This window comes from Callorhinus ursinus, unplaced genomic scaffold, assembly GCF_003265705.2.
Source record: "Callorhinus ursinus isolate GAN/ISIS: 27379988/994484 unplaced genomic scaffold, GSC_fseal_2.0 scaffold6, whole genome shotgun sequence".
Classification (NCBI taxonomy): Eukaryota; Metazoa; Chordata; class Mammalia; order Carnivora; family Otariidae; genus Callorhinus; species Callorhinus ursinus.
Genome location: NW_027397068.1, coordinates 65377361 through 65399027, shown reverse-complemented (window position 1 = coordinate 65399027; position 21667 = coordinate 65377361). Strand labels below are relative to the sequence as shown.

Sequence of the window (21667 nt, the reverse complement as noted above, 5' to 3'; positions counted from 1 at the left end):
GACTCGATCCCAGGACTCCAGGATCATGACCTGAGCCGAAGGCAGTCGCCTAACCAACTGAGCCACCCAGGCGCCCACGACAGTGCTTTTTTATCCCAGGATTAACCTCTTACACTGAAATAACTCCTTTAGCTTTATTGGGTATGGATTCCGTCACATTCCCTCTAGGGCATACAGAAAAGGAAAGCAAGAGGGAAGTTAGGGCAATGACAGCTAAGTCCCAGCCGACCTGTAAGACCTCATCCATTTTAAAGATGCTGTCTATTCTCAGAGATGAGAAGGAACGGTGTCTTAAGACTGGCGAAGGACATCAGTGCATCATTTTAAAGAAGTTTCTGAGAAGGTGTTCAGTTTATTCCATTTCTGCAATTTGCCCAGGATTTATGGGATGAAACATCCTGAATCTTGGCACGCTTCTCACCATGCAGCATCGCTCAGTGTCTTGTCCCTCCAAGTACATGGCACGAGCTGCTAGGGATCGCCGTAAAGGGTTTGAGGGCTGTTCCACATTTCCCCGTAGGGATTGGCCTAGAAAGAAGTGGTCCAGGATTTCTTCACCTCTGCGTTCCTCAGCTCATCTGAAGCCTTGAGCTCTCTAAGAAGTGGGGTGGAGACAGTCTCTATCCTCTTCTCTTGGTAATGCCAGCAGAATTTGATATGGCAGATGATAATCCTATCAAAACTCAGAAGTTAGGATTAAATATACGTAGGTTTGTGAACAGTTTCTGTAGTCTTACTGTTCTTATCCTAAGTGTTCTTCTCTTTACCATAAAAGTGCTTGTGCGTTATTAAAAGGAACACGGTAAATCTATGAATAGGTACATGGCAAGTTACAACATTGGGTGAAAAATTAAGTCCAAATTATGTATGGTACGATCCAATTTGTGTAAACAAACAAAAATGAGTATTCGTCTTTATCTCGCTCTGTATGCATACCACACATACACACGAATGTATGCATGGAACAGGTCTGGAAGGACACCATAAAGTGCTCATGGGGCCTCAAGGATTTGAGTTGTGTTTTAGGGTAAGAGGGCCAACTACTGTTTTCTGAGTTCTTCTCTAGGGCTTTCTTTGTTACAGTGAACAACTATATATATGTTACTTCTGTGCCTTAGATTTTCATTTAAAAGAAAGCATAGGCCTCTTACGTAAAAAGGTAGAAATTAAGAATGTGTGTGTATGTGCTTGTCCAGTGTTTGCACGAACACTGGGAGAATGGAGAGTAAGCTAACAGTGGTTCCGTGTCGTGGGTGGGAGAAAGGGAAAGATGGGAAGAAGAATAGGAGTGAGATTTGTCAGTTTACCTTTTCTCTCTTTTTTACTTTTAAGGCATATGATTACCTATCCATCAAAAAATGTGTGTATCTTGTAAAAGTTAATGAAAACAGAAAAAAGCTCAGAAATTGAAAGCAAAATGAGAGGGGTTTTTTTTTTCTAACTACTTCATAAATAACATTAACGTTAAAGATTGAGTTAATTTGGTTGCAAATTTTGAAATTCTTATGTAAATCTTTTTATTTATATATTTCTCAGAAGTATTACAAAGGTCAGCATTAACAAATATCTTTGTAAAGTACTTTGTAAAAAGAAAGAAAATAGGGACTGTGATTTTTTAATTCAAGATAAAAAAGTTAAAATTTTTGGTTTTTTTTAAGACACCGTATAAACTTGAGTTCAGACTTCTTGATCACTCCCGATTTCTACTGGGACAGAGAAAACCTGGAACAACTTTATGATAAAACTTGTCAGTTCCTTAGCATTACTCGTCGAGTTAAGGTATGTATTTTGCACTTTTACTGAGAAAGACACATCTCTGCTTATAATTTGTGTGACCATGTGGAAGAGTAAATGTGTTTAACTGGTTTTGGAGAAATATCTTGTTTGACTTTGATTCAGATCTCTGGATTTCCCCTTCCCCATCTCCTAGATACAGACAGTTTTCAATACTTTTCTTTATTGCATCAGAGAATATTCTGATACTTGCTCTGCAGACTAGGTAAAAGTAGTGAGAGTTTAGAGGCCTACTCTTCCTTCAGCAAGCTCTTGTCAAGTCTCAAGCAAGACCTGAACCCAGGAGTTCACGGGTCCCAGGACTGTGATCATGGCAGCAAGAATAGAAATGAATTCAAGAAGGAATCCTCTAAGACAAATCAAGCAATTGGAGGCCAGGGACAGGGAAGAGTCAAGGATGACTGATGTTTGACAGGGAGGAAGATGGCAGAACACAGACAGGTGGGGCCAGGGGAGTGGAGGAGCAAAATTTAAGATACGTTGCGAGTAAGTGGCAGGAAGCCCTCCAGTGAGAACCATCACGCAAGCATTTAGAAGCATGGAAGCAAAATTGAGAAGAGTGACCTAGGTATCAAGAGAACGATGAAAGTGGGTGGAGGTGGTCATGATGGAGATAAACCACGTGGGGAAGGAGGGCAGGAAACAAAATGGATATTGTACGATGTGTGCACATAGTTCTATGACCTTTTATTACGTTGAGGTCCACGTAACCACGTGGTCAAATGCAGAGCTGTTCTGTCACCACAAAGATCTCCTTGACCTGCCCCTTTCTGGTCACACCCCCTCCGCTCCCCACCATCCCGAACCCCTGGTATGAGTAATCTATTCTCCATTTCCGTAATTTTGTCATTTTGAAAATGTTCTATAAATACAATCCCTACAGTGTGCGACTTTTAAAACGGACCTTTTCTCCTTGAGCATAATGCCCTTGCCATCCGTCTAAGTTGTCGCCTGTGTCAAACCCTGCCCTCCTGTGCGTTACTTAAACATTTTTTGGAATTCCATTTTGATTTATCTATCTGTATATTTTTAGTATAACTCTTTGCATAGATATTTAGTGGTTGCCCTAGATATTATATTATACATACATAGCTTATCACAGTCCACTGGTTTTGACATTTTACCAGATTAAATCAAGTACAGAAATCTGCTATCCTTTACATCCCTTTACCCTCCAACATTTACAATATAATTGCCTGAACTGTTTTTCTGCAGATACCGAGAACTCCATCGCTGTTACAATTTTTGCTTTAACCATCAAATATAATTTAGAAAACTCAGGAGAAGGAAATTCTATTGTATTTGCCTATATTTTCATTCTTTGTGTCATTCTTTTTTCCTTCATGATGTTCCATGATTTCTTTTATTGATTCCTTCCTGTTTCAAGAACATTTTTTAGTTATTCCTTTAGGATAAGTCTGTAGAAACAGATTCTCCTAGTTGTCTTTTCTCTGAGACTCTCTTGATTTCCCCTTCCTTCCAAAGGATATTTTCACCAGCTCTAGGATTCTGGGCTGACCATTCTCTTCCAGCACCCGAAAAATGCTGTGGCGTCTAATTCTAGGCTACTGGGTTTCTGATGGGATAATGTGAACGTCAGGTCCTTTCTTACACTCCCACACGTATGTGAGGCTCTGTTCACCTGTTTTCTAGTCTGTTTCCTCTGTGTTGTTCATATGGGATCATTTCCATCGATCTGTCGAGTTCACGGATTCTTTCCTTCATCACCCTCATTCTGCTGCTGAGCCCATCATTGGGTTTTTTATTTTGCTTACTGTATCTTTCAGTTCTAAAATTTTCCTATGATTCTTCTTATGCTTTCTATCTCTTTGCTGGGACTTTGGTTGTTTTTTTGGGTCATTTGTTTCAAGCATGTTCATAATGCTTATTGAAGCAGTTTTATGATGACTACTTTAAAATTCTTGTCAGATAATTTCAGCATCTGATTTATCTTGATGTTAACATCTACTGATTATCTTTTCTCAGTCCCTCCCACTAAGTTAGTACCTCCAGTTTCCGTCATTGCCTCAAGTGTTATGTTCAAGTGTTTTTGCTTCATATACAAGGACCTTCATGTTCTCGCCTCTTTTTCAATCTTATTTCCTACCACTTCCCCTCATTCATCCTATGCCCCATCAAAAATAAATGACTTACGGTGCGCCTGGGAGGCTCAGTTGCTTGAGCATCCTGCTCTTGATTTTGGCTCAGGTCATGATCTCAGGGATGTGGGATCAAGCCCCGCATCAGGCTCTCTCCTTCCCCCAGCTTGTGCGCATAGGCCCTCTCTCTCAAACAAATAAATAAAATCTTAAAAAAAAAAAAAAAGGACTTAGGATTTCAGCAGCCCACCATGCTTCATGGAATGCTATGGCAGCTCTGGTATCTACAAACTTTTCTCCAGGCCAGACATTTCCCCTTGAATAACAATATCGAAATTACCTTAGTTGTCACTGACCTATGTGGTCCCAACTACAGTTGTCACTGACCTTATCACCACCTCTGGCTGTATGGGCGCCTTCCAGCACAGGAGAGCAGAGGTCATTGCCAGCAGTCAGGGAAAGAGGCCCATCTTTAACTATGTCACCTTTAGCTGACACGAAAAGATTGATCAGTGATACTATAAGATTCAAATTTCAGTGGATTCCAAAATGGTTTTAGAGACTAAATGTCTTAACTAGACACGATTTGACAATCCAGGTGTCCGGTCGAAAAGCATTGGATTTGCATGGTTGTGGATTGGGCTGAAGTTCCAGAGGCTCTAAAAGGGATGCCAAAAGCTTTACAGAGTTGAGGGATCTCCTGTGATTGTATTAGTTAGCTATTACTGTGAAACAAATTGTTCCAAAACCGACTGGCTTAAAACAGCACTGTGTCAAACCCTGCCTGACAGTCTATGGGTCAGGAACCCGGGTCCAGCTTAACCAGGGCCTTCAAGTCTCTCTCAAGGCTGCAGTAATCTCGGGGATCGGCTGGGAAGGTGAACTTCCTAGTTAACCCGTGTGTTGTTGACAAGACTCAGTTCATCTCAGGGTGTTGGGCTGAAGCCTCAGTTCCTCACAAGCTGTTGACCAGAGGCCTCCCTCAGTTCCCTGCCCCATAATCTTCTCTGGGGAGCAAGCACCTCCCAATGTGGCAGCTTGTTTCATCAGCCCGAGCAGGTGAGAGAAGGGGGCAGAGCACTACCAAGGCAGGACTCACAGTCTCTTGTAACCTAATCACAGCAATTACAGCCTATCACTTTCGTTGTATTCTCTTTGTTAGAAACAAGTCACTGGGCCCAGCCCACAGTCCAGGGGATGGGGTGAACGAGGACCTTTGGGTGGCATCTTAGAAGTCTGCCTAATACAGATGTCAGATTTTGAAAAAGGTGGAGAAAATTTTAGAAACCTACTTAGTAAGCACTCTGACCCCCATCATCCTCACAGTGCTGTTACTTGAAAGATTCCCTGCTTCATGCCACCACCGGAACTGCCAGCAAGCATCACTGGTCTCGTGTTCTGAATCATCAGTAAGCCAACTGCCACTGCCACGTGGCTTGGGCAAGAAGGTTGATGCCAAGGAAATAACCTGATCTCTTACCTGGAAGGTGGCCATTTTTGTGTCTCTCCTCCTTATACAAGATGGGATTATTGGCCTCGAGTCTACAACTGAGGACACCTTGAGTGAAGAATACCTTGACAACAAAATGGTCAGCTAATTCATGGCCAAGATCAAGTGCAAACATAAGAAAAACATCAGTGAGAACAAAAGGGCTCTGTAGGCTCCGCCCCCTCTACTTGTAGTATGCTGAGCACCCCCTGTCTTCCAGTATCAAGGCCAGTTTAAGATCGAGTCCCTCCATGAAAGGATTGACGTGTAACCACTGTCACACATCAGCAGTTGGGAGAATCAGATGCTACCCAGTCTCTGGCACCCTAGACCTGTGGAGAAAGCCCCATGCAGTGCCAGCCAGACAAGGCACTAATCCCTCTGGGTGGCTATATTTATAGCCCCAAGATTTAACATCTCCTATGAGAAGAAGTAAAATTGAATTTATTCACAGATGACAGGATCTTATATGTAGAATGTCCTGAAGAATCTACAGAAAAGCTATTCCAGGGATGCCTTAGTCGGTTGGGCGTCTGCCTTCGGCTTGGGTCATGATCCCAACTGGGATCGAGCCCCGCATCGGGCTCCCTGCTCAGCGGGGAGCCTTCTTCTCCCTCTGCCCCTCCCCCTGCTTGTGCACTCTCTTTCTCTGACAAATAAAATCTTAAAAAAAAACCTACTAGAACAAATTAGTGAATTTATCAGGTTGCAAAATGCAAGGTCACTTATAAAAAGTAATTTTCTTTATACTACCAATGAACAATTGGAAAATGAAAATTATGGAATACCATTTACAATAACATCAAAACGTCAGATTACTTAGGAATAAATTTTTTTTATTTTTTTTAAGCTTTTATTTATTTATTTGACAGAGAGAGAGCAAGAGAGGGAACACAAGCAGGGGGAGTGGGAGAGGGAGAAGCAGGCTTCATGCTGAGCAGGGAGCCCGATGCGGGGCTCGATCCCAGGACCCTGGGATCATGACCTGAGCTGAAGGCAGACGCTTAACGACTGAGCCACCCAGGTGCCCCTTAGGAATAAATTTTTTTTAAAAAGATTTTATACATTTATTTGACAGAGAGAGCACAAGCAGGGGGAGCAGCAGAGGGAGAGGGAGAAGCAGGTTTCCCACCGAGCAGGGACCCCGACGCAGGGCCCAATCCCAGGACCAAAAGCAGACGCTTAATGACTGAGCCACCCTGGCACCCCTCAGGAATAAATTTTTTTAAAAAATAAGATCTGTACCCTGAAAACTACAAAACATGGCTAAGTAACTAAATGAATGAAGACATACACCTACCATGTTTGTAAAACAGACGACTCAATATTATAAAGATGTTACTTCTGGAAATTGACCTGTGGATTCAACTCAATCCCTATCAAAATCTCAGCAGGCTTTTTTTATTTTAGAAGTAACAAGCTGATTTTAAAATGTAAATGCAAGAGTCCTAAACTAGCCAAAGCAATTTCGAAGAAAGGACAAAATTGTAGGACTTTTATTATCTGATTTTAAGACTTGAAGAAAATCAAGCTGCAGTAATCAGGATACTTGAATATTGGCATAAGAACAGACATATAGATTAGTGGAACAGAAGAGAGTTGAGAAATACACATATAAGCAATTGATTTTTTTTAAAGATTATAGTTATTTGAGAGAGACAGCACACCAGCAGAGGTGGGGGCAGAGGGAAAGGGAGAAGCAGACTCCCCGCTGAGCAGGGAGCCCGATGTGGGACCCGATCCCAGAACTCCAGGATCATGACCTGAGCCGAAGGCAGTCGCTTAACCAACTGAGCCACCCAGGCGCCCAAGCAATTGATTTTTGACAAATATAAATCAGTTCAGTAACAAAGGGATAATATTTTCAACAAATGGTGCTGGAACAATTGGATAACCGAACACTATCCTTTAATTCACACCATTTTAAAATGGATCAGAGAGGGCGCCTGGGTGGCTCAGTTGGTTAAGCGACTGCCTTCGGCTCAGGTCACGATCCTGGAGTCCCGGGATCGAGTCCCGTATCGGGCTCCCTGCTCAGCGGGGAGTCTGCTTCTCCCTCTGACCCTCCCCTCTCTCATGCTGTCACTATCTCATTCTCTCTCTCAAATATATAAATAAAATCTTAAAAAAGAAATTAAAAAAAATGGATCAGAGACCTAAATATAAAAGCTAAAATTATAAAACTTCAGAAAGAAAATATAGGGGGAAAGCCTCATGACCTTCAGCCAGGCAAAGATTTCTTAGGACAAAAAAAAAAAGCATGAGGGGCACCTGGGTGGGTCAGTTGGTTAAGCGACTGCCTTCGGCTCAGGTCATGATCCTGGAGTCCCGGGATCGAGTCCCACATCCGGCTCCCTGCTCAGCGGGGAGTCTGCTTCTCCCTCTGATCCTCCCCCTTTTCATGCTCTCTCTATCTCATTCTCTCTCTCTCAAATAAATAAATAAAATCTTAAAAAACAAAAAGCATGAATCCTGGGGGGGAAAACTTCGTGAGTTGAGCTTCATCAAAACTAAAAAACTGCTCTTTGAAAGACACTGTTAAGAATATGAAAAGGCAAGCCACACAGCCTGGGAGGAAACATTCTCAGTAGACATACCCGACAAAGGACTTATCCAGCATATACAAAGAACTCTTTCTACTCAATGTTTAAAGGACAGCCCAGTTTTTTTAAATGCGCAGAAGAGGGGCACCTGGGTGGCTCAGTTGGTTAAGCAGCTGCCTGTGGCTCAGGTCATGATCCCGGGGTCTGGGTGTAGGGCTGTCTGCTCAGTGGGGAGCCTGCTTCTCCCTCTGCCCCTCCCCCTGCTCACCGTCACTCTCGCTGGCTCTCAAGTAAATAAATAAAAATTTATTTAAAAAATAAAAATAAATATATATAAATGAGCAAAAGATTTGGACACCTCACAAAAAAAAAATAATGCAATGGCCAAATGAGCATGAAAAGATGTTCAACGTCCTTGTTCACCAAGGAAGTGCGATTAAAACTACAATGTGATTTCACTACACACCCATTAAAATGGCTAAAATTTAAAAGACTAATGCCAAGTATTAATAAGGATGTGGAGCAATTGGAACTTCATTACTTGTGGGAATATAAATTGGTACAACAGCTTGGCAGTTTTTCATAAAATTAACCATTGTGTTACTGTAAGAGTCAACAATTCTACTTCTCTAACTATTTTACCAAGGAGAAATGAAAACACATGTCCTCATGCTGTCGTACACAAATGTTCACAGCAGCTTTATTCATAATAGCCCAGAACTGGAAGCAGTCAGGTGCCCATCAGTAGGTGAGTGGATAAACAAATTGTGGCATATCCATACAGTGGAATACCACTCAGCAACAGTAAGTTAATTACTGATCCATGCCACAACATGGGTGAATATCAGAATCATGCCAAGTGAAAAAATCTAGACACAAAAACATGTGCTCTTGTATTTCTGGGATCTAGAAAGACAATTCGAATCAATAGGTACAGAAAGTAGATCAGTGATTCCTTGGAGCTGGGGAGGCGTGAGTGGATGGGGCTATAGATTCCAAAGGAGCACAAGGGAACTTTTGGAGGTGATGGAAATGTAGTGTGGGCAGTTACAAGGGTATGCATTTGTCAAAAGTCTTCCAATTTTGCACTTAGAATGGCTGCATTTTATCCTGAGTAAATTATGCCTCAGTAAAGCTAATTTGAAAATAAAGCATCTTGTGAGAATTCTGTAATAACAGACTAAACAAAAACATCAGTGTTGATGAGACACATTCACTGGGGACAAGTTTGAAAGCACTCAGAGTTACTGCTCTTGGATGTCTCTTTTTCTCTTGGAATGGAGACTCATGGTGGAATCGTGATCAGTGTGATGAGGTATAAAGTCATTGCCACCAAGCAGATGCAGACTTTCTCTACCTCTTCTGATAATCAGCCTGCTGTGCTTAATTGAGTCAATAAAAGTGGCTGAGCGATAACCAAGATAACCAGCTGCTTCCCCAGCCCATCCTGTCTTCCCTCAAATCATGGTTCTGTAATACTGATGCCCAGAGTGTCCTTCACATGTCCCCCGTGGACAAGACCACAGGAAAGGAGAAACAAGATCATGGTCACCAATTATGAAGGTGGTTTGAGGGTATTGCTCAGAGGAGAGGTATAAAGATAAGGATGTCTTTCAAGAACTTCCTCAACATGAGTGGTACGTTCAACAAGAATGCCAGAGTTGAAGATAAGAAAGGTCAAAGCAGGATCAATAATGAAGATGAAGTACAATGAAATCATCAACTAGCGGGACAAAAATCAAACTGCTAGGAAGGAAGGGGAAACCTGGACAAAGTGCCACTGCATCATCACTCTGCTAACCCAGGAGGGACACCTCCAGTGGAGACACCATTGGAGGGCTGACTGCATAGCCCAGAGACCCGGTGGGGTGGAGTCCAGTCAGTCCCCAAATTGGAAAAGTCCTGGAACAAGTCAGTTCTGTGGCAGTTTTTTTTTTTTTTAATCTCGTATGAACTAGATATAACGAAAGTACTGCTGGCTTCTCAGTCCTTAACTCAGTACATTGGGAGAATGCATACACTGCAGTTAATCAGAATAAAAATTAGAGTCTTTTTAAATTTCACACCATCATAGATACATCTGTAGCTGATTTTCAAGTTGATGTGATTTGATTTGTTTGGTACCTTTGAGCCAGGACCATCCCTGGTTGCATTTTGCCTAATGAGCCCAAGTGTCACGTCCTTGGGAAGGTTTCGCATCTGGTCTGTGCCTCTGTGTTTATGGAGTACTTTGTACAAATCCCTCGCGTGCAGCCCTTACACACTGCATCTTCGTGTTCTGATTACGCGTACAGACCGGGTTCCTGGTGAGGGCCTTCTTCCAGTTCATAGACCACCACCTTCTTACTGTGTCCTCACATGGCAGGAGAGAGTGCTGTCTCGTGGCCCCTCCTCTTCCTGTGAGGACACTAATTCCATCACACTAACTCATCCATGCCCTCATGACCCCATCTATACCTGATCACCTCCCAAATGCCCCATCTCCAAATACCATCACCTTAGGCATTAGGGTTCCACCATAAGAATTTAAGGGGGACACAAACATTAATTCCATAATACCAACAGTCCCCGAAACTCCACTTTATTTTTTCTTTAGGAGCTAAAATTCAAGACTCATTTTAATTATCTTTATAAATTACATATTTCTACCACATCTTTATTGGATTCTAAGTTAGGAACTGGGGCAAGATAGCTAAAAGTAGAAGAAGCAATGTATTAGGGGGGAAAGGGACTTACAGGAAATTGGAGCTACACTCGTGGGATTCCCCCTCTCCTTCCTTAAAACACAGCAGCAAAAGGGATAGAAGCTACTTTCCCCCCCCCCCAAATATCTAAATATATGATGGGCACACCAGAGACGGAGGGATTATTTGGCTCATGGGCCCAGAGGGCAAGGGATGTGGATTGGGACCTCTAGCGGGTAGTTGGCTGCGGGGCGTGATGGCCACATGGGTTTGAACTACATTTCACTTTATCTAATGGACTTGGACATTCTGTTTCTGAAAACTCATTACATAGCAACTAAAACTTTCGCTCATCAGAATTCCTTTGGTAACTGACAGTTTTTATGGAACTCTCCTCACATCTCACATCCCACTGAATCTGTCTCCCCTTTAGCAGAGGTACCCAATTATCATTACCGTCGCCACCTTCGTGGCTTGATTGAGTCGTTACAGCTAATTGTTCTTCATCTCCCAGGCCCGCTCTGAGCCATCTTTTTGGTGTTGTCTTCCACGAGTTACCAAGCATACTTAAAAGTTCCCAGACTATGCTTCTCAGCGTATTTTCCTTTTTTTTTTTTTTTAAGGTTTTATTTATTTATTTGAGAGCGAGACAGAACACAAGCGGGGGTGGGGGGGCGCAGAGAGAAGCAGGCTCCCCGCGGAGCAGGGAGCCCGATGCGGGCCTCCATCCCAGGACCCCGGGATCACGACCTGAGCCGAAGGCAGCCGCTTCACCGACTGAGCCGCCCAGGCGCTTCGTCTCAGCAGCGCTCCTCTTCGGCTCCATGACTTCTGCTCCCGTGTTTCTTGATGATTTTCAAGTGCATACCTCCGTGCTCTGCTTGCCTTCCAGGTGTTTCCCATTGCCTACTAAATCACGCACGTCTTCCACGCTGACATATCTCGTAGTATCCCTTGGAGAGTCGGTTCTCTGAGTCACTCCACACTAGAATGTCGGCTCCCTGAGATCAGAGACCAAGATTATTTTCTTCCCTGTTATCTTCCCAGTTCTTGGGCAAGGCCTCACATAGAGCACATGCTCAGTAAATATTTGTAGAATTAATCGGTGATTAAGATTTCAAAATGAAACCCATGGTATTCTCCCAGAAAACACTGAACCTTCTCTGTTCTCCCTTTGGGCTTGTGGCAGGACCACTGGCCTCCTCCGTCCGTCCGTCAACCAGAAAACCGAAAGGCATGGTGGTTTCCTCTTTCTCCTTCACCCTCCACGTCCAGTCACACTGCCCTTTTCATTTTCTTCTCAGTGCCATTCGTGCATTAACAGATATTTACGGAAAGTCTGCATGATAGGCCCTGGGCTGGTGAAACGGGGACGCCATCCTGACCCCTGCCTTCAGGCCCCCCGCCTATAACACTCCTGCTGCCGCTCCCCACCTTTCTCCTCTGGACTATTCTCAGACCTTCTTGACTGTTCCCCAGCCTCTCCGCCGGACCCTTTAGCTGGAAGGCAGAGATGTGTCTGTATTACTCACCACTCCATCTCCTCTGCCCAGCACAGTGTAGTCCACACAACCAATGTTTGAAGACTGAACAAAGGACCCCACATTACCTACAGAATAAAATTCCAACGTTGCAGCATGGTGTAGTAAGTTTCTCTTGGGGCTGTAACAAATTATCCCAAACTGGCTTAACATGAACGTATTGTATGACAGCTCTGTAGGTCAGAAGTCTGACATAGTCTCTGAGCCCGAATCAAGGTGCTGGCAGCGTTGTGTTCCTTTCTGGAGGCTCTGTGTAGGAAAAGGTGCTTCCCTTGCCTTTTGCAGTTCCTACAGGTTGCCCACATTCCTTGGCTTGGAGCCCCTTCCATGTAACAGATGCGTTGAGGTCTCCTCACGTGGCATCACTTTCCTAAGCTCTTGTACTTGCCAGTTCCACTTTTAAGGATCCCTGTGATTCCACTGGACCCTCCCCCGCCCCCAGATAATCTAGGTTTATCTCCCTGTCAGGGTCAGCTGATTTCCAACATTAATTCCATACGCAGTCATAACTCTCCTTTGCCATGTCCTACTCACAGGTCCCAGGAATTAGGGGCTACAGTTCCTCTCACAATTTGGCACTAACTTACCTTTTTTTTTTTTAAAGATTTTATTTATTTATTTGAGAGAGAGAGAGAGAGAGAAACAGCATGAGGGGGGAGAAGGTCAGAGGGAGAGGCAGGCTCCCCGCTGAGCCGGGAGCCCAATGCGGGACTCGATCCCAGGACTCCAGGATTATGACCTGAGCCGAAGGCAGGCGTTTAACTGACCGAGCCACCCAGGTGCCCGGCACCTGCCAATTTAGAGCCTACTTCACATTTACCACCTCTGTGATACCATCCCTGTTTTCTCGTGCTCCCTCATCCGTGTGCATGTAACATGCGTGACTCTATAGCTAAATGAAATAGGAAGCATGCGCTAATGGGGACTCTATTGCTTGCACACCACAGAAAAGTTTGAACGAGCTTACCTGTCTATCACCACGTACTGCTGAGAAGAACAAGGCTAGAGTGTGGGGGTGGGGAACGTCTGTCGCACAGACCCAGTTAAATCAGTCAGGACTCCTTCCTCAGCACCTGCCCCAAGGAGCCAAGTTGGCGTCCTTGTGGCCTTCTCTGTGGGAATGGGAGAAATGGGTGTGGGAAGAGGGAATTTCCAAGCTACGTTTCACTCTGCCTGGCAACTTCAAAGGACTGGATGTGTCCCACGCTTTGGCCAACCATAGGGAAGTGGGCATTATGGTTGGCTAAGCCTGGGTCATATAGCCACCCCTTCACCCTGGGGCTTTTGTGGGGAGCGCTGGGGAGGGTGTCAGGTAGGTGCTGAGATCATGGTTGGCCACATCCGGTGGTTGAAAATAGTGGAAGAGTAACTCCCCAAGGTGTAGGGGCCGGGGGAAGGGTGCTGAGCCACCAGCAGATGGCTGTGAGGCAGAATGAAGTAAGTGCTAAAACAAGGAAACCAAGTGCTTTAGGAGCACCGAGGAAAGAGCAGGCTGGGAAGGCAGAGATGCCATCCTCTGAAGCATGACTGGACCAAATGATCTGGGATTGTTTCATGGTATTGAGAAGGCAATGGACTGGTAAAATGTTTCAAAGCTGTTGAATAGGGGAGTGACATGATCCAACCCAACTGCTTAGAATGAGAACTCTGATGCCAGTGGGGGGCGGGGGCAGTGGATCTGTTCTTAACAAATAACGAATATTTCATGTAGTATTAAGGAAAGCTAACAAGGGGATAGATTCAAGACTGTCCACCATGGGGCATAACTATAGGGAGTGGGAATTAGAGATCAAAGATCTCCACCCCAGGGGCGCCTGGGCGGCTCGTCCGGTGAGCGACTGCCTTCAGCTCAGGTCATGATCCCAAAGTCCCAGGATCGAGTCCCATGCCAGGCTCCCGGCTCAGCGGGGAGCCTCCTTCTCCCTCTGCCTGCCACTCCCCCTGCTGGTGCGCTCTCTCTCTCTCTCTCTGGCAAATAAATAAATAAATAAATAAATAAATAATAAATAATAAATAAATAAATAAATAAATAAATAAATAAATAAATAACGTCAAAAAAAAAAATAACCTCCACCCCAGGTGACTGGGAAGACGGCGTGACCTGATCGGAGAAAGGGAACCCAGGCCAAGGGATAGACTTGGACAGGGTGTCAATTTTAGTTTGAGAAACATTAAATTTGAGGTGTGGTCAGGAAACCCATTAGATGTTTTATAGGCAGTTAGAATTTCAGTCAGAGAAGAAACCAGAACTAAACAGTTATATTTGGGAGTAGAAAAGAGATAGTAGTTTAAGTCTTTCCCAAAATGTGGGATACATATACTTGTTCAAGAGATGAATTTAGGTGACACATGGACCCTGAACTAGTTTGGTTTTAGTGGTGTAGTGGCTCCTGGTGGACCCTCTAGTGTATGCTACTCCCCTTTCCCTGGCGTCGGGCTCAGCTTCCTGTAGGCAGCACTGTTTCACATCACACTGCTGTCCATTTATGGCGATGACAGTTTACTTTTAAAATAAACAAATTAAGCAAAGTCTTCTGGAAATTACGTACTGGTGGCACATACACATCACAGAAATAGTGATGGTGGGATGCAAAGTTTAGGGAGCGTCTACACAAACCGAAGTGGATGAGATGGTGCAAGCGGAGCGTGGAGCTAGAAGGCAGGAAGGAGAAGATCAGGACTTTGGGAAATGTCATCTAAGGGCGAGAGGAGGTAGAGAAAACCCAGGAGGAGATGCCGTCAGAGGTAGAACCTGGGTCTTAGCGGAGAAAAAGCCAAAGGAAGTGTGCATTTCAAGGTGGTGTCAAATGCTTGAGTTCACCGAGGTTTAGAACCAAGAAAAGTTGTTAGATGCACTAACTCGGAGACATTTGGAGGTTCCAGAAGAGTGGCAATATGCAACTCCGAAGGGCTAAAGAATAAACTCGGTGATGAGGACGTGGAGGAAGAACGCGTCTGTTTAGTCAGAGGTAAAAGAAAATGCAAGAGGGTCAGGCCCACACCTTCAAGGGAGAAGCAAGCCTGAGGATGAGCATGTTGATAGACCAAGATCCGAGCAGCCGGTAGAAACAGAAAGGAGGGGAGGGAGGGAGGACAGAAGGCGGCACTGTTTAAGCATTTACACAGAGTAGAAACTAGGGGATGGCCACAAAGGCAGGAAGCATGGCGAATATATGCTTATGACTGTGGTCCCTTGCGTTCTCATTATTGAGGCCGTTTATGTGATTTTTAAGTATTTATTTGGGAGAGAGGGAGGAGAGAAAAAGCACAAGTGGGGATGGGGTGCAGAGGGAGAGGAAGAAGCCAACTCCCCACTGAGCAGGGAGCAGGACATGGGGCTGGATCCCGGGACCCTGAGATCATGACCCAAGCGGAAGGCAGACGCTGAACCGACTGAGCCACCCAGGCGCCCCTGAGGCAGTCTTGTGCGCTGTGTACAACCATAGTACATATGTACATAGTACATAAGGTACGCTGACGGAAGTCAGTCCCCAAACATGCGTCTGTGACGATTGTCTCAAATTTCCAGACCAAACCCCTTGCCCTCCCCATGCCCCATAAATAATCAGGGGGAATCAAACTATTTTAAAAAAGGTTTCCAGGGCGCCTGGGTGGCTCAGTTGGTTAAGCGACTGCCTTCAGCTCAGGTCATGATCCTGGAGTCCCGGGATCGAGTCCCGCATCGGGCTCCCTGCTGCTGAGCGGGGAGTCTGCTTCTCCCTCTGACCCTCCCCCCTCTCATGTGCTTTCTCTCTCTCATTCTCGCTCTCTCAAATAAATAAATAAATAAATAAATAAATAAATAAATAAAAACTTAAAAAAAAAAGGTTTCCAGACTTCTTCCAATTTCCAAAAGAAAGATTAAGGAGGTACAACTACCAGTGGTCACATCCAAGTCTTAAATTCAAAGATTCTGTTTTCTGGGGGCGCCCGGCTGGCTCATTCTGTAGCGCATGTGACTCTTGATCTCGGGGTCATGAGTTTAAGCCCCACATTGGGTGTAGAGGTTACTTAAAAATAAAATCTTTTAAAAAAACAAAAACCCCAATTGTTTTCTGTGACCCTGCCCCAACCAGCATGTGGTGGGGCATCAGAACCCAGAAGCTCCACAGTTCAGCCCTAAAAGCAGTGCCAACTAGTGGCAAGTGTGCAGCAGGTCAAATGGTACGGTTTGGAGGTTTGCACAGAACCTGAACAATTTTAGAAGGTAATCAGTTTTTATCATCTTTTGGGCGTTTCAGCCACAATGCATGTTTCCAATTTGCCTTTTTTTTTTTAAAGATTTTATTTATTTGACAGAGAGAGACACAGCAAGAGAGGGAACACAAGCAGGGGGAGTGGGAGAGGGAGAAGCAGGCCTCCCGCCGAGCAGAGAGCCTGATGCGGGGCTCCATCCCAGGACCCTGGGATCATGACCTGAGCTGAAGGCAGACGCCCAACGACTGAGCCACCCAGGCGCCCTCCAATTTGCCTTTCTTAACTACTAAACTCCCAAGGCCAGCTACCAAAAACTAGGACTCAAAAACTTTTTTACATCTTCCATCAAAATCTCAGGAATGTAAGAGCTTCAGTAGGTAAAGTACTTCTTGCAGTTCAATCTGCATTACAGTGTCTCTAGATGGACTCAGATGCAGGCTCACATTGGCAGGTTGCCTTGGGGAGAGAACGGAGCAAGAATTGGAGGATAAATTCTGTTTACCTATTTCAGACCTTTGGAATTTTGATATGTGACGTGACTTAGTTCTTAAACTTGTTTAAATATAAATCCAGGGTACTGGGGCGCCTGGGTGGCTCAGTTAAGCGACTGCCTTCGGCTCAGGTCATGATCCTGGAGTCCCGGGATCGAGTCCCGCATCGGGCTCCCTGCTCAGCGGGGAGTCTGCTTCTCCCTCTGACCCTCCCCCCTCTCATGTGCTTTCTCTCATTCTCTCTCTCAAATAAATAAAATCTTAAATATATACATATATAAATAAATACAGGGTACTTCCTAAAATTTTTCTAATGCAGGTTATGAATGAAAAACTTCAGCACTGCATGGAGCTGACAGATCTAATGCGGAATCACCTGACTGAGAAAAGGGCACTCCGCCTGGAGTGGATGATCGTAATCCTTATCACCATTGAGGTAAATAGATGAAAACAAGGGCACCTGGCTGGCTCAGTCAGTGGAGTATGCCACTCTTGGTCTCGGGGCTGTGAGTTCAAACCCCACATTGGGTGTAACTAAAAAATAAATAAAAATTAAAAAATAAAAGGAAAATAAAGATAACTTGACAGAAAATGACAGTGGAAAAGAGCATGGCTTTGTTCTAATTAGTCTATTTGGAAGTGAGGCCCAAGTTTCAAGTAACTGTGGTAATATTGCAAATGCACAAAGTGTGATTTTTGGAGGAGTTCTGTATTTGAAGATAGCATTTAGAGAAAGTTCTAGCTGCAGATTTATAATGTACAACCTAGCAGCAAGTACCTTTGCCTCACATCTGCAGCTTGCCATGTGGGAAAGACTTCAGAAGCGTTTTTAATTAATCACAATTTTGGAAAAATCGTTCTTTTTATAAACATTGGGTTTTTTTTGTTTTTTAAGATTTTATTTGACAGAGAGAGACAGCGAGAGAGGGCACAAGCAGGGGGAGTGGGAGAGGGAGAAGCAGGCTTCCCATCAAAAGGGGAGCCCGATGCGGGGCTCCATCCCAGGATGCCGGGATCATGACACGAGCCGAAGACAGACGCCTAATGACTGAGCCAACCAGGCGCCCGTTTTAGTTTTTACCAGTAATTTGCTATGAAATTAATCAATCTCACTTTTTATCACCCTAAGGTAATGTTTGAGCTGGGACGAGTATTTTTTCTGATCAAGTGATAACCAGAGAAAAGTATCAGTGCAAGAGATACTCAAGTTCTACAATCAAAAATAAATGCTCACTGTTGGGGGAATCTATTTAATTGGTATTTAATATTTTTTAAATCAGTAAGTTGTGATGATCTTTTTCAGCTCCTGTATGTACTTGCTGCTTGAATAAAAATTATGAAGAAGCTGGTGTTTGGGTCTTTAACACTAAGAATTTGAAAGGAAGATATTTTAAAAGAACTATAGAAAGCTTAACACCTAGGAAATCTAGGCAAAGATACTTATTAAAGCCAAAAGGCTTAGATTTTGGACACTGTCCCCTCACCTGTCTCCAGGAAATCCCAATCCCAGCCCTAAGAGAACCATACAGGAAACTCTGGTTTTGAAGTAAATACGTAAGACAGGTTTGTGATGACAAGAATGAGTTTTATATACCTACTTTGGATGGCATAATTTCAGTATGCCTGCTCACTGGCACTTCATTTATCAGTACTATCCATGCCTTTACTACCAATCTAGTCAAAATATTCTTCCCACACATTTTTTTTTTAGTTTCACACATACTTTGGGGAAATGAAAAAATGCCAGGAACAAAGAACTTGATATTTATGTGCTTACCATCTTGAATTGATAAACATGTTTAAAAAGCAGGGCACCTGGGTGGAACAGTTAAGTGTCCAACTCTCGGTTTCAGCTCAGCTCATGGTCTCAGGGTGGTGAGATCGAGCCCCATGTTGGGCTCTGCCCTCAGCACATACCCTGCTTGAGACTCTCCCTCCCCAGTCCCCCCCCATGCTCTAAAATAAATCTTTAAAAAGTAAATTCCTTTTTATCTTCATCTTTATGCATAACCCCCACTTGTCCCATATGCTTCCCACCACAATGAATTTAAATTTTTCCATACATTATAGTTCACCGTTAAGTGGGGGGTTAGATGCACCCACCCCCCAGTTGAAAATCTGTATCATCTTTGACCCCCCCAAACTTTACTAATAGCCTATTGACCAGAAAATGTACCAATAAGTCAATTAACACATTTGTTGTTTTTACTGTATTCTTAAAAATAAGGCAAGGTAAAGGTTGAGAAGATGTGTTTATATACTCTATGTACTGTATGGAAAAAACCCATCTCCATATAAATGGAACTGTGAAGTTCAATGAAACCTGTTATTCAAGGTTTATATCCATGAATACAGTATTACTGTTCTAAATTGAGACACTTAATTTTGCAATTTAACTGCTACACAGTATTTCACCTTGAGAATACACATCAATCTATACCCTTACTATTTTTATGTACTTACTTGCTCTAATGCAAAGGTAAACATCCTGGTACCATTTTCAGCACACTGCAAGAGTCCTTGAGTAGCAGTCTAAGGTACCTATAATCCCAAGATTTCCCAAGGAACATGTGGGCATGCAGAGTTCAAGGAATGCTTTCTAGATCCTTAGGTTCCACAGAAGCACTTACATAAAGCTGCTGTGCCTGGATACACACCTGCAGCCAATGTATGAAGGCTGTCTCCTTTCCCATCTTCCCTTCTCGCCCACCTTCAATTTTAGTTTGGCCCACTGTATTTAAATACCTATAAATATATTTAACCTACATTCAGACCTCTTTGGGAAGTCAACAAGAACACAATTTGAAATAATGGTCAACAAAGCTTTCTAATTTAATGGGAACCATATAATCCCCCACCTATTAAGAGGGGCATTTCCAATAAAGTTTTACTCCCAAGTATCAATATGTACAATTGCTGTTTGGGTCAACTGTGTCTTAATTACAACAATTTTAACAACAAAATATGAACATCTGGTGCCTTATGGTCGTGGCAAAATCTAACAATTTACATACAAATATGCTACAAAAAACAAAAGGATAATCAGTAAGACCTTCAAGCATAAAAATTTATTAGGTAAACATTTTGGGGGGGGAATTGAGTTTTTAAAGGAACAGTGTTAAATCTGAATTGTTTACTTATGTTTATTAAAGCAATCATGGTAGACACCAACTCATTACAGTATTACATTCCACTAGATACACTAAAGACATATAATACCTTTATTTTTAAATCAGTATTTATGATTCATCAGAAACTGCATCTTTTTCAGCTACTTAAATTTATGATAAAAGCTTCAATTTTAGTTATAGGAAAGAGGTGTTTTTTTTTTTAATTATTTTAGGTTATGTAAGGGGATTTTCATGTTCACAACTTCTGTAATATCAAAATGACCAAGAAATCCTACCAGAAGACAGAGGAGAGCCTCAAGTACATTCACCAGTGGCCTTGGAAGCACTCCTCAAAATGTTATCAAATTTCTATCACTCATGAGAATACAGTGATTAAGACCAACCTGGATTTGAATTCCTCACTACCACCTATTAGTTGTATCACCTTAGGCCAATCACTGAACCTCTCTGGGTCTCAGTTTCTTCATTTGTAAAATGGGTTTAACAGTACCCCTACCTCTTAAAGAGTTGCTGTGAGGATTAATGGACTTAACATACATGAAGCTATGAGTTTACTGTTACTACAATCCATCTGAGTAAAAATCCACAGGATTCTGAGATTAAATGTTGGTTGAATCAAATCACTAGCGCCCCCCCCCCCGCCCCAGCTTCGAATCCAATTGAGAAACATCATGAGAGGCTTAAAGACTGACGTTAGCGAATCCTGCACCTAAATGGATGGAGCAGTTCACTTAAATAAAAGTAATATTTCCACTGTTTAAAATGAGTTGGCGGGTGCCTGGGTGGCTCAGTTGGTTAAGCGACTGCCTTCGGCTCAGGTCATGATCCTGGAGTCCCGGGATCGAGTCCCACATCGGGCTCCCTGCTCAGCAGGGAGTCTGCTTCTCCCTCTGACCCTCCACCCTCTCATGTGCTCTCTCTCTCATTCTCGCTCTCTCAAATAAATAAATAAAATATTTAAAAAAATAAAAAAATAAAATGAGTTGGCTATTCAGTGCAAGCCCCAAAAGGCTTTTAAATTGGACACATTTTGTATGTACCAGGCAGCCGCCAACAGGCATTCTGGGTGCCTTCTCACATACCACAGCAGTCAGAAGCAGGAATGGTTTTTACATATAAAATCAATCTATTACAGTATCAGAAACTTTTTTTTTGCCAAAACTTAATCTTTTCACTTATAATTTATTCCTCGGTCTCTCACAGCAGTTTTTCCCAAGTGTGGTGCTCAGACCAACTCCATCAGCAAACACCTGAGTGTCCATGATTTATACAGATTCCTGTATTCTGCAATCAGGATTTCTGAGGCTGCAACTAAGGAATGATTTTTACAACTCTCCAAAAGATTCCCATGCTCACTAAACTGTGAGTACCACTAACTAAGACTATTTACTGACTTGTCCTCACTTTATAGATACAGACTTTCAGTAATTCATTAGCACCCTCTTGCTCCATTTAATGTAGTAAGTACAGGGGATTCAATTCTCTTTCTCCAACACAATCTCCTCATGCTCTCCTCTCCTCGCCTTTACAAATTGCGAGTGTGGGGCCCGTGCTGTGAGGTGATAAAGAGGAGTAGACCAAGCTTTTCCAAATACTTCCAATCCAAATCTATTAACTTTCAATTCTCACCACTGGTTATGAATTGCCATTTTTTTAAATAAGATTTAAGGTCACTATTCCAAATTCCCTTTCCTCATG

At 43.3% G+C, this 21667-nt stretch overlaps 1 protein-coding gene across 2 annotated transcripts in view; it reads left to right on the top strand.

Moving 5' to 3' along the window:
* RMND1 (required for meiotic nuclear division 1 homolog) overlaps positions 1 to 18237 on the top strand; it is a 41331-nt gene extending 23094 nt beyond the window's left edge. Inside the window, exons 10-12 of one of the 2 annotated variants that reach the window (XM_025866334.2) lie at positions 1659 to 1779; positions 17158 to 17274; positions 17968 to 18237. In XM_025866334.2, the coding sequence (XP_025722119.1) occupies positions 1659 to 1779; positions 17158 to 17274; positions 17968 to 18009 (280 nt within the window). In that variant the 3' untranslated portion in view covers positions 18010 to 18237. The remainder of the gene's footprint in view (positions 1 to 1658; positions 1780 to 17157; positions 17275 to 17967) is intronic. The other variant, XM_025866336.2, reaches the window with a different exon arrangement.
* Positions 18238 to 21667: the final 3430 nt, after the last annotated feature.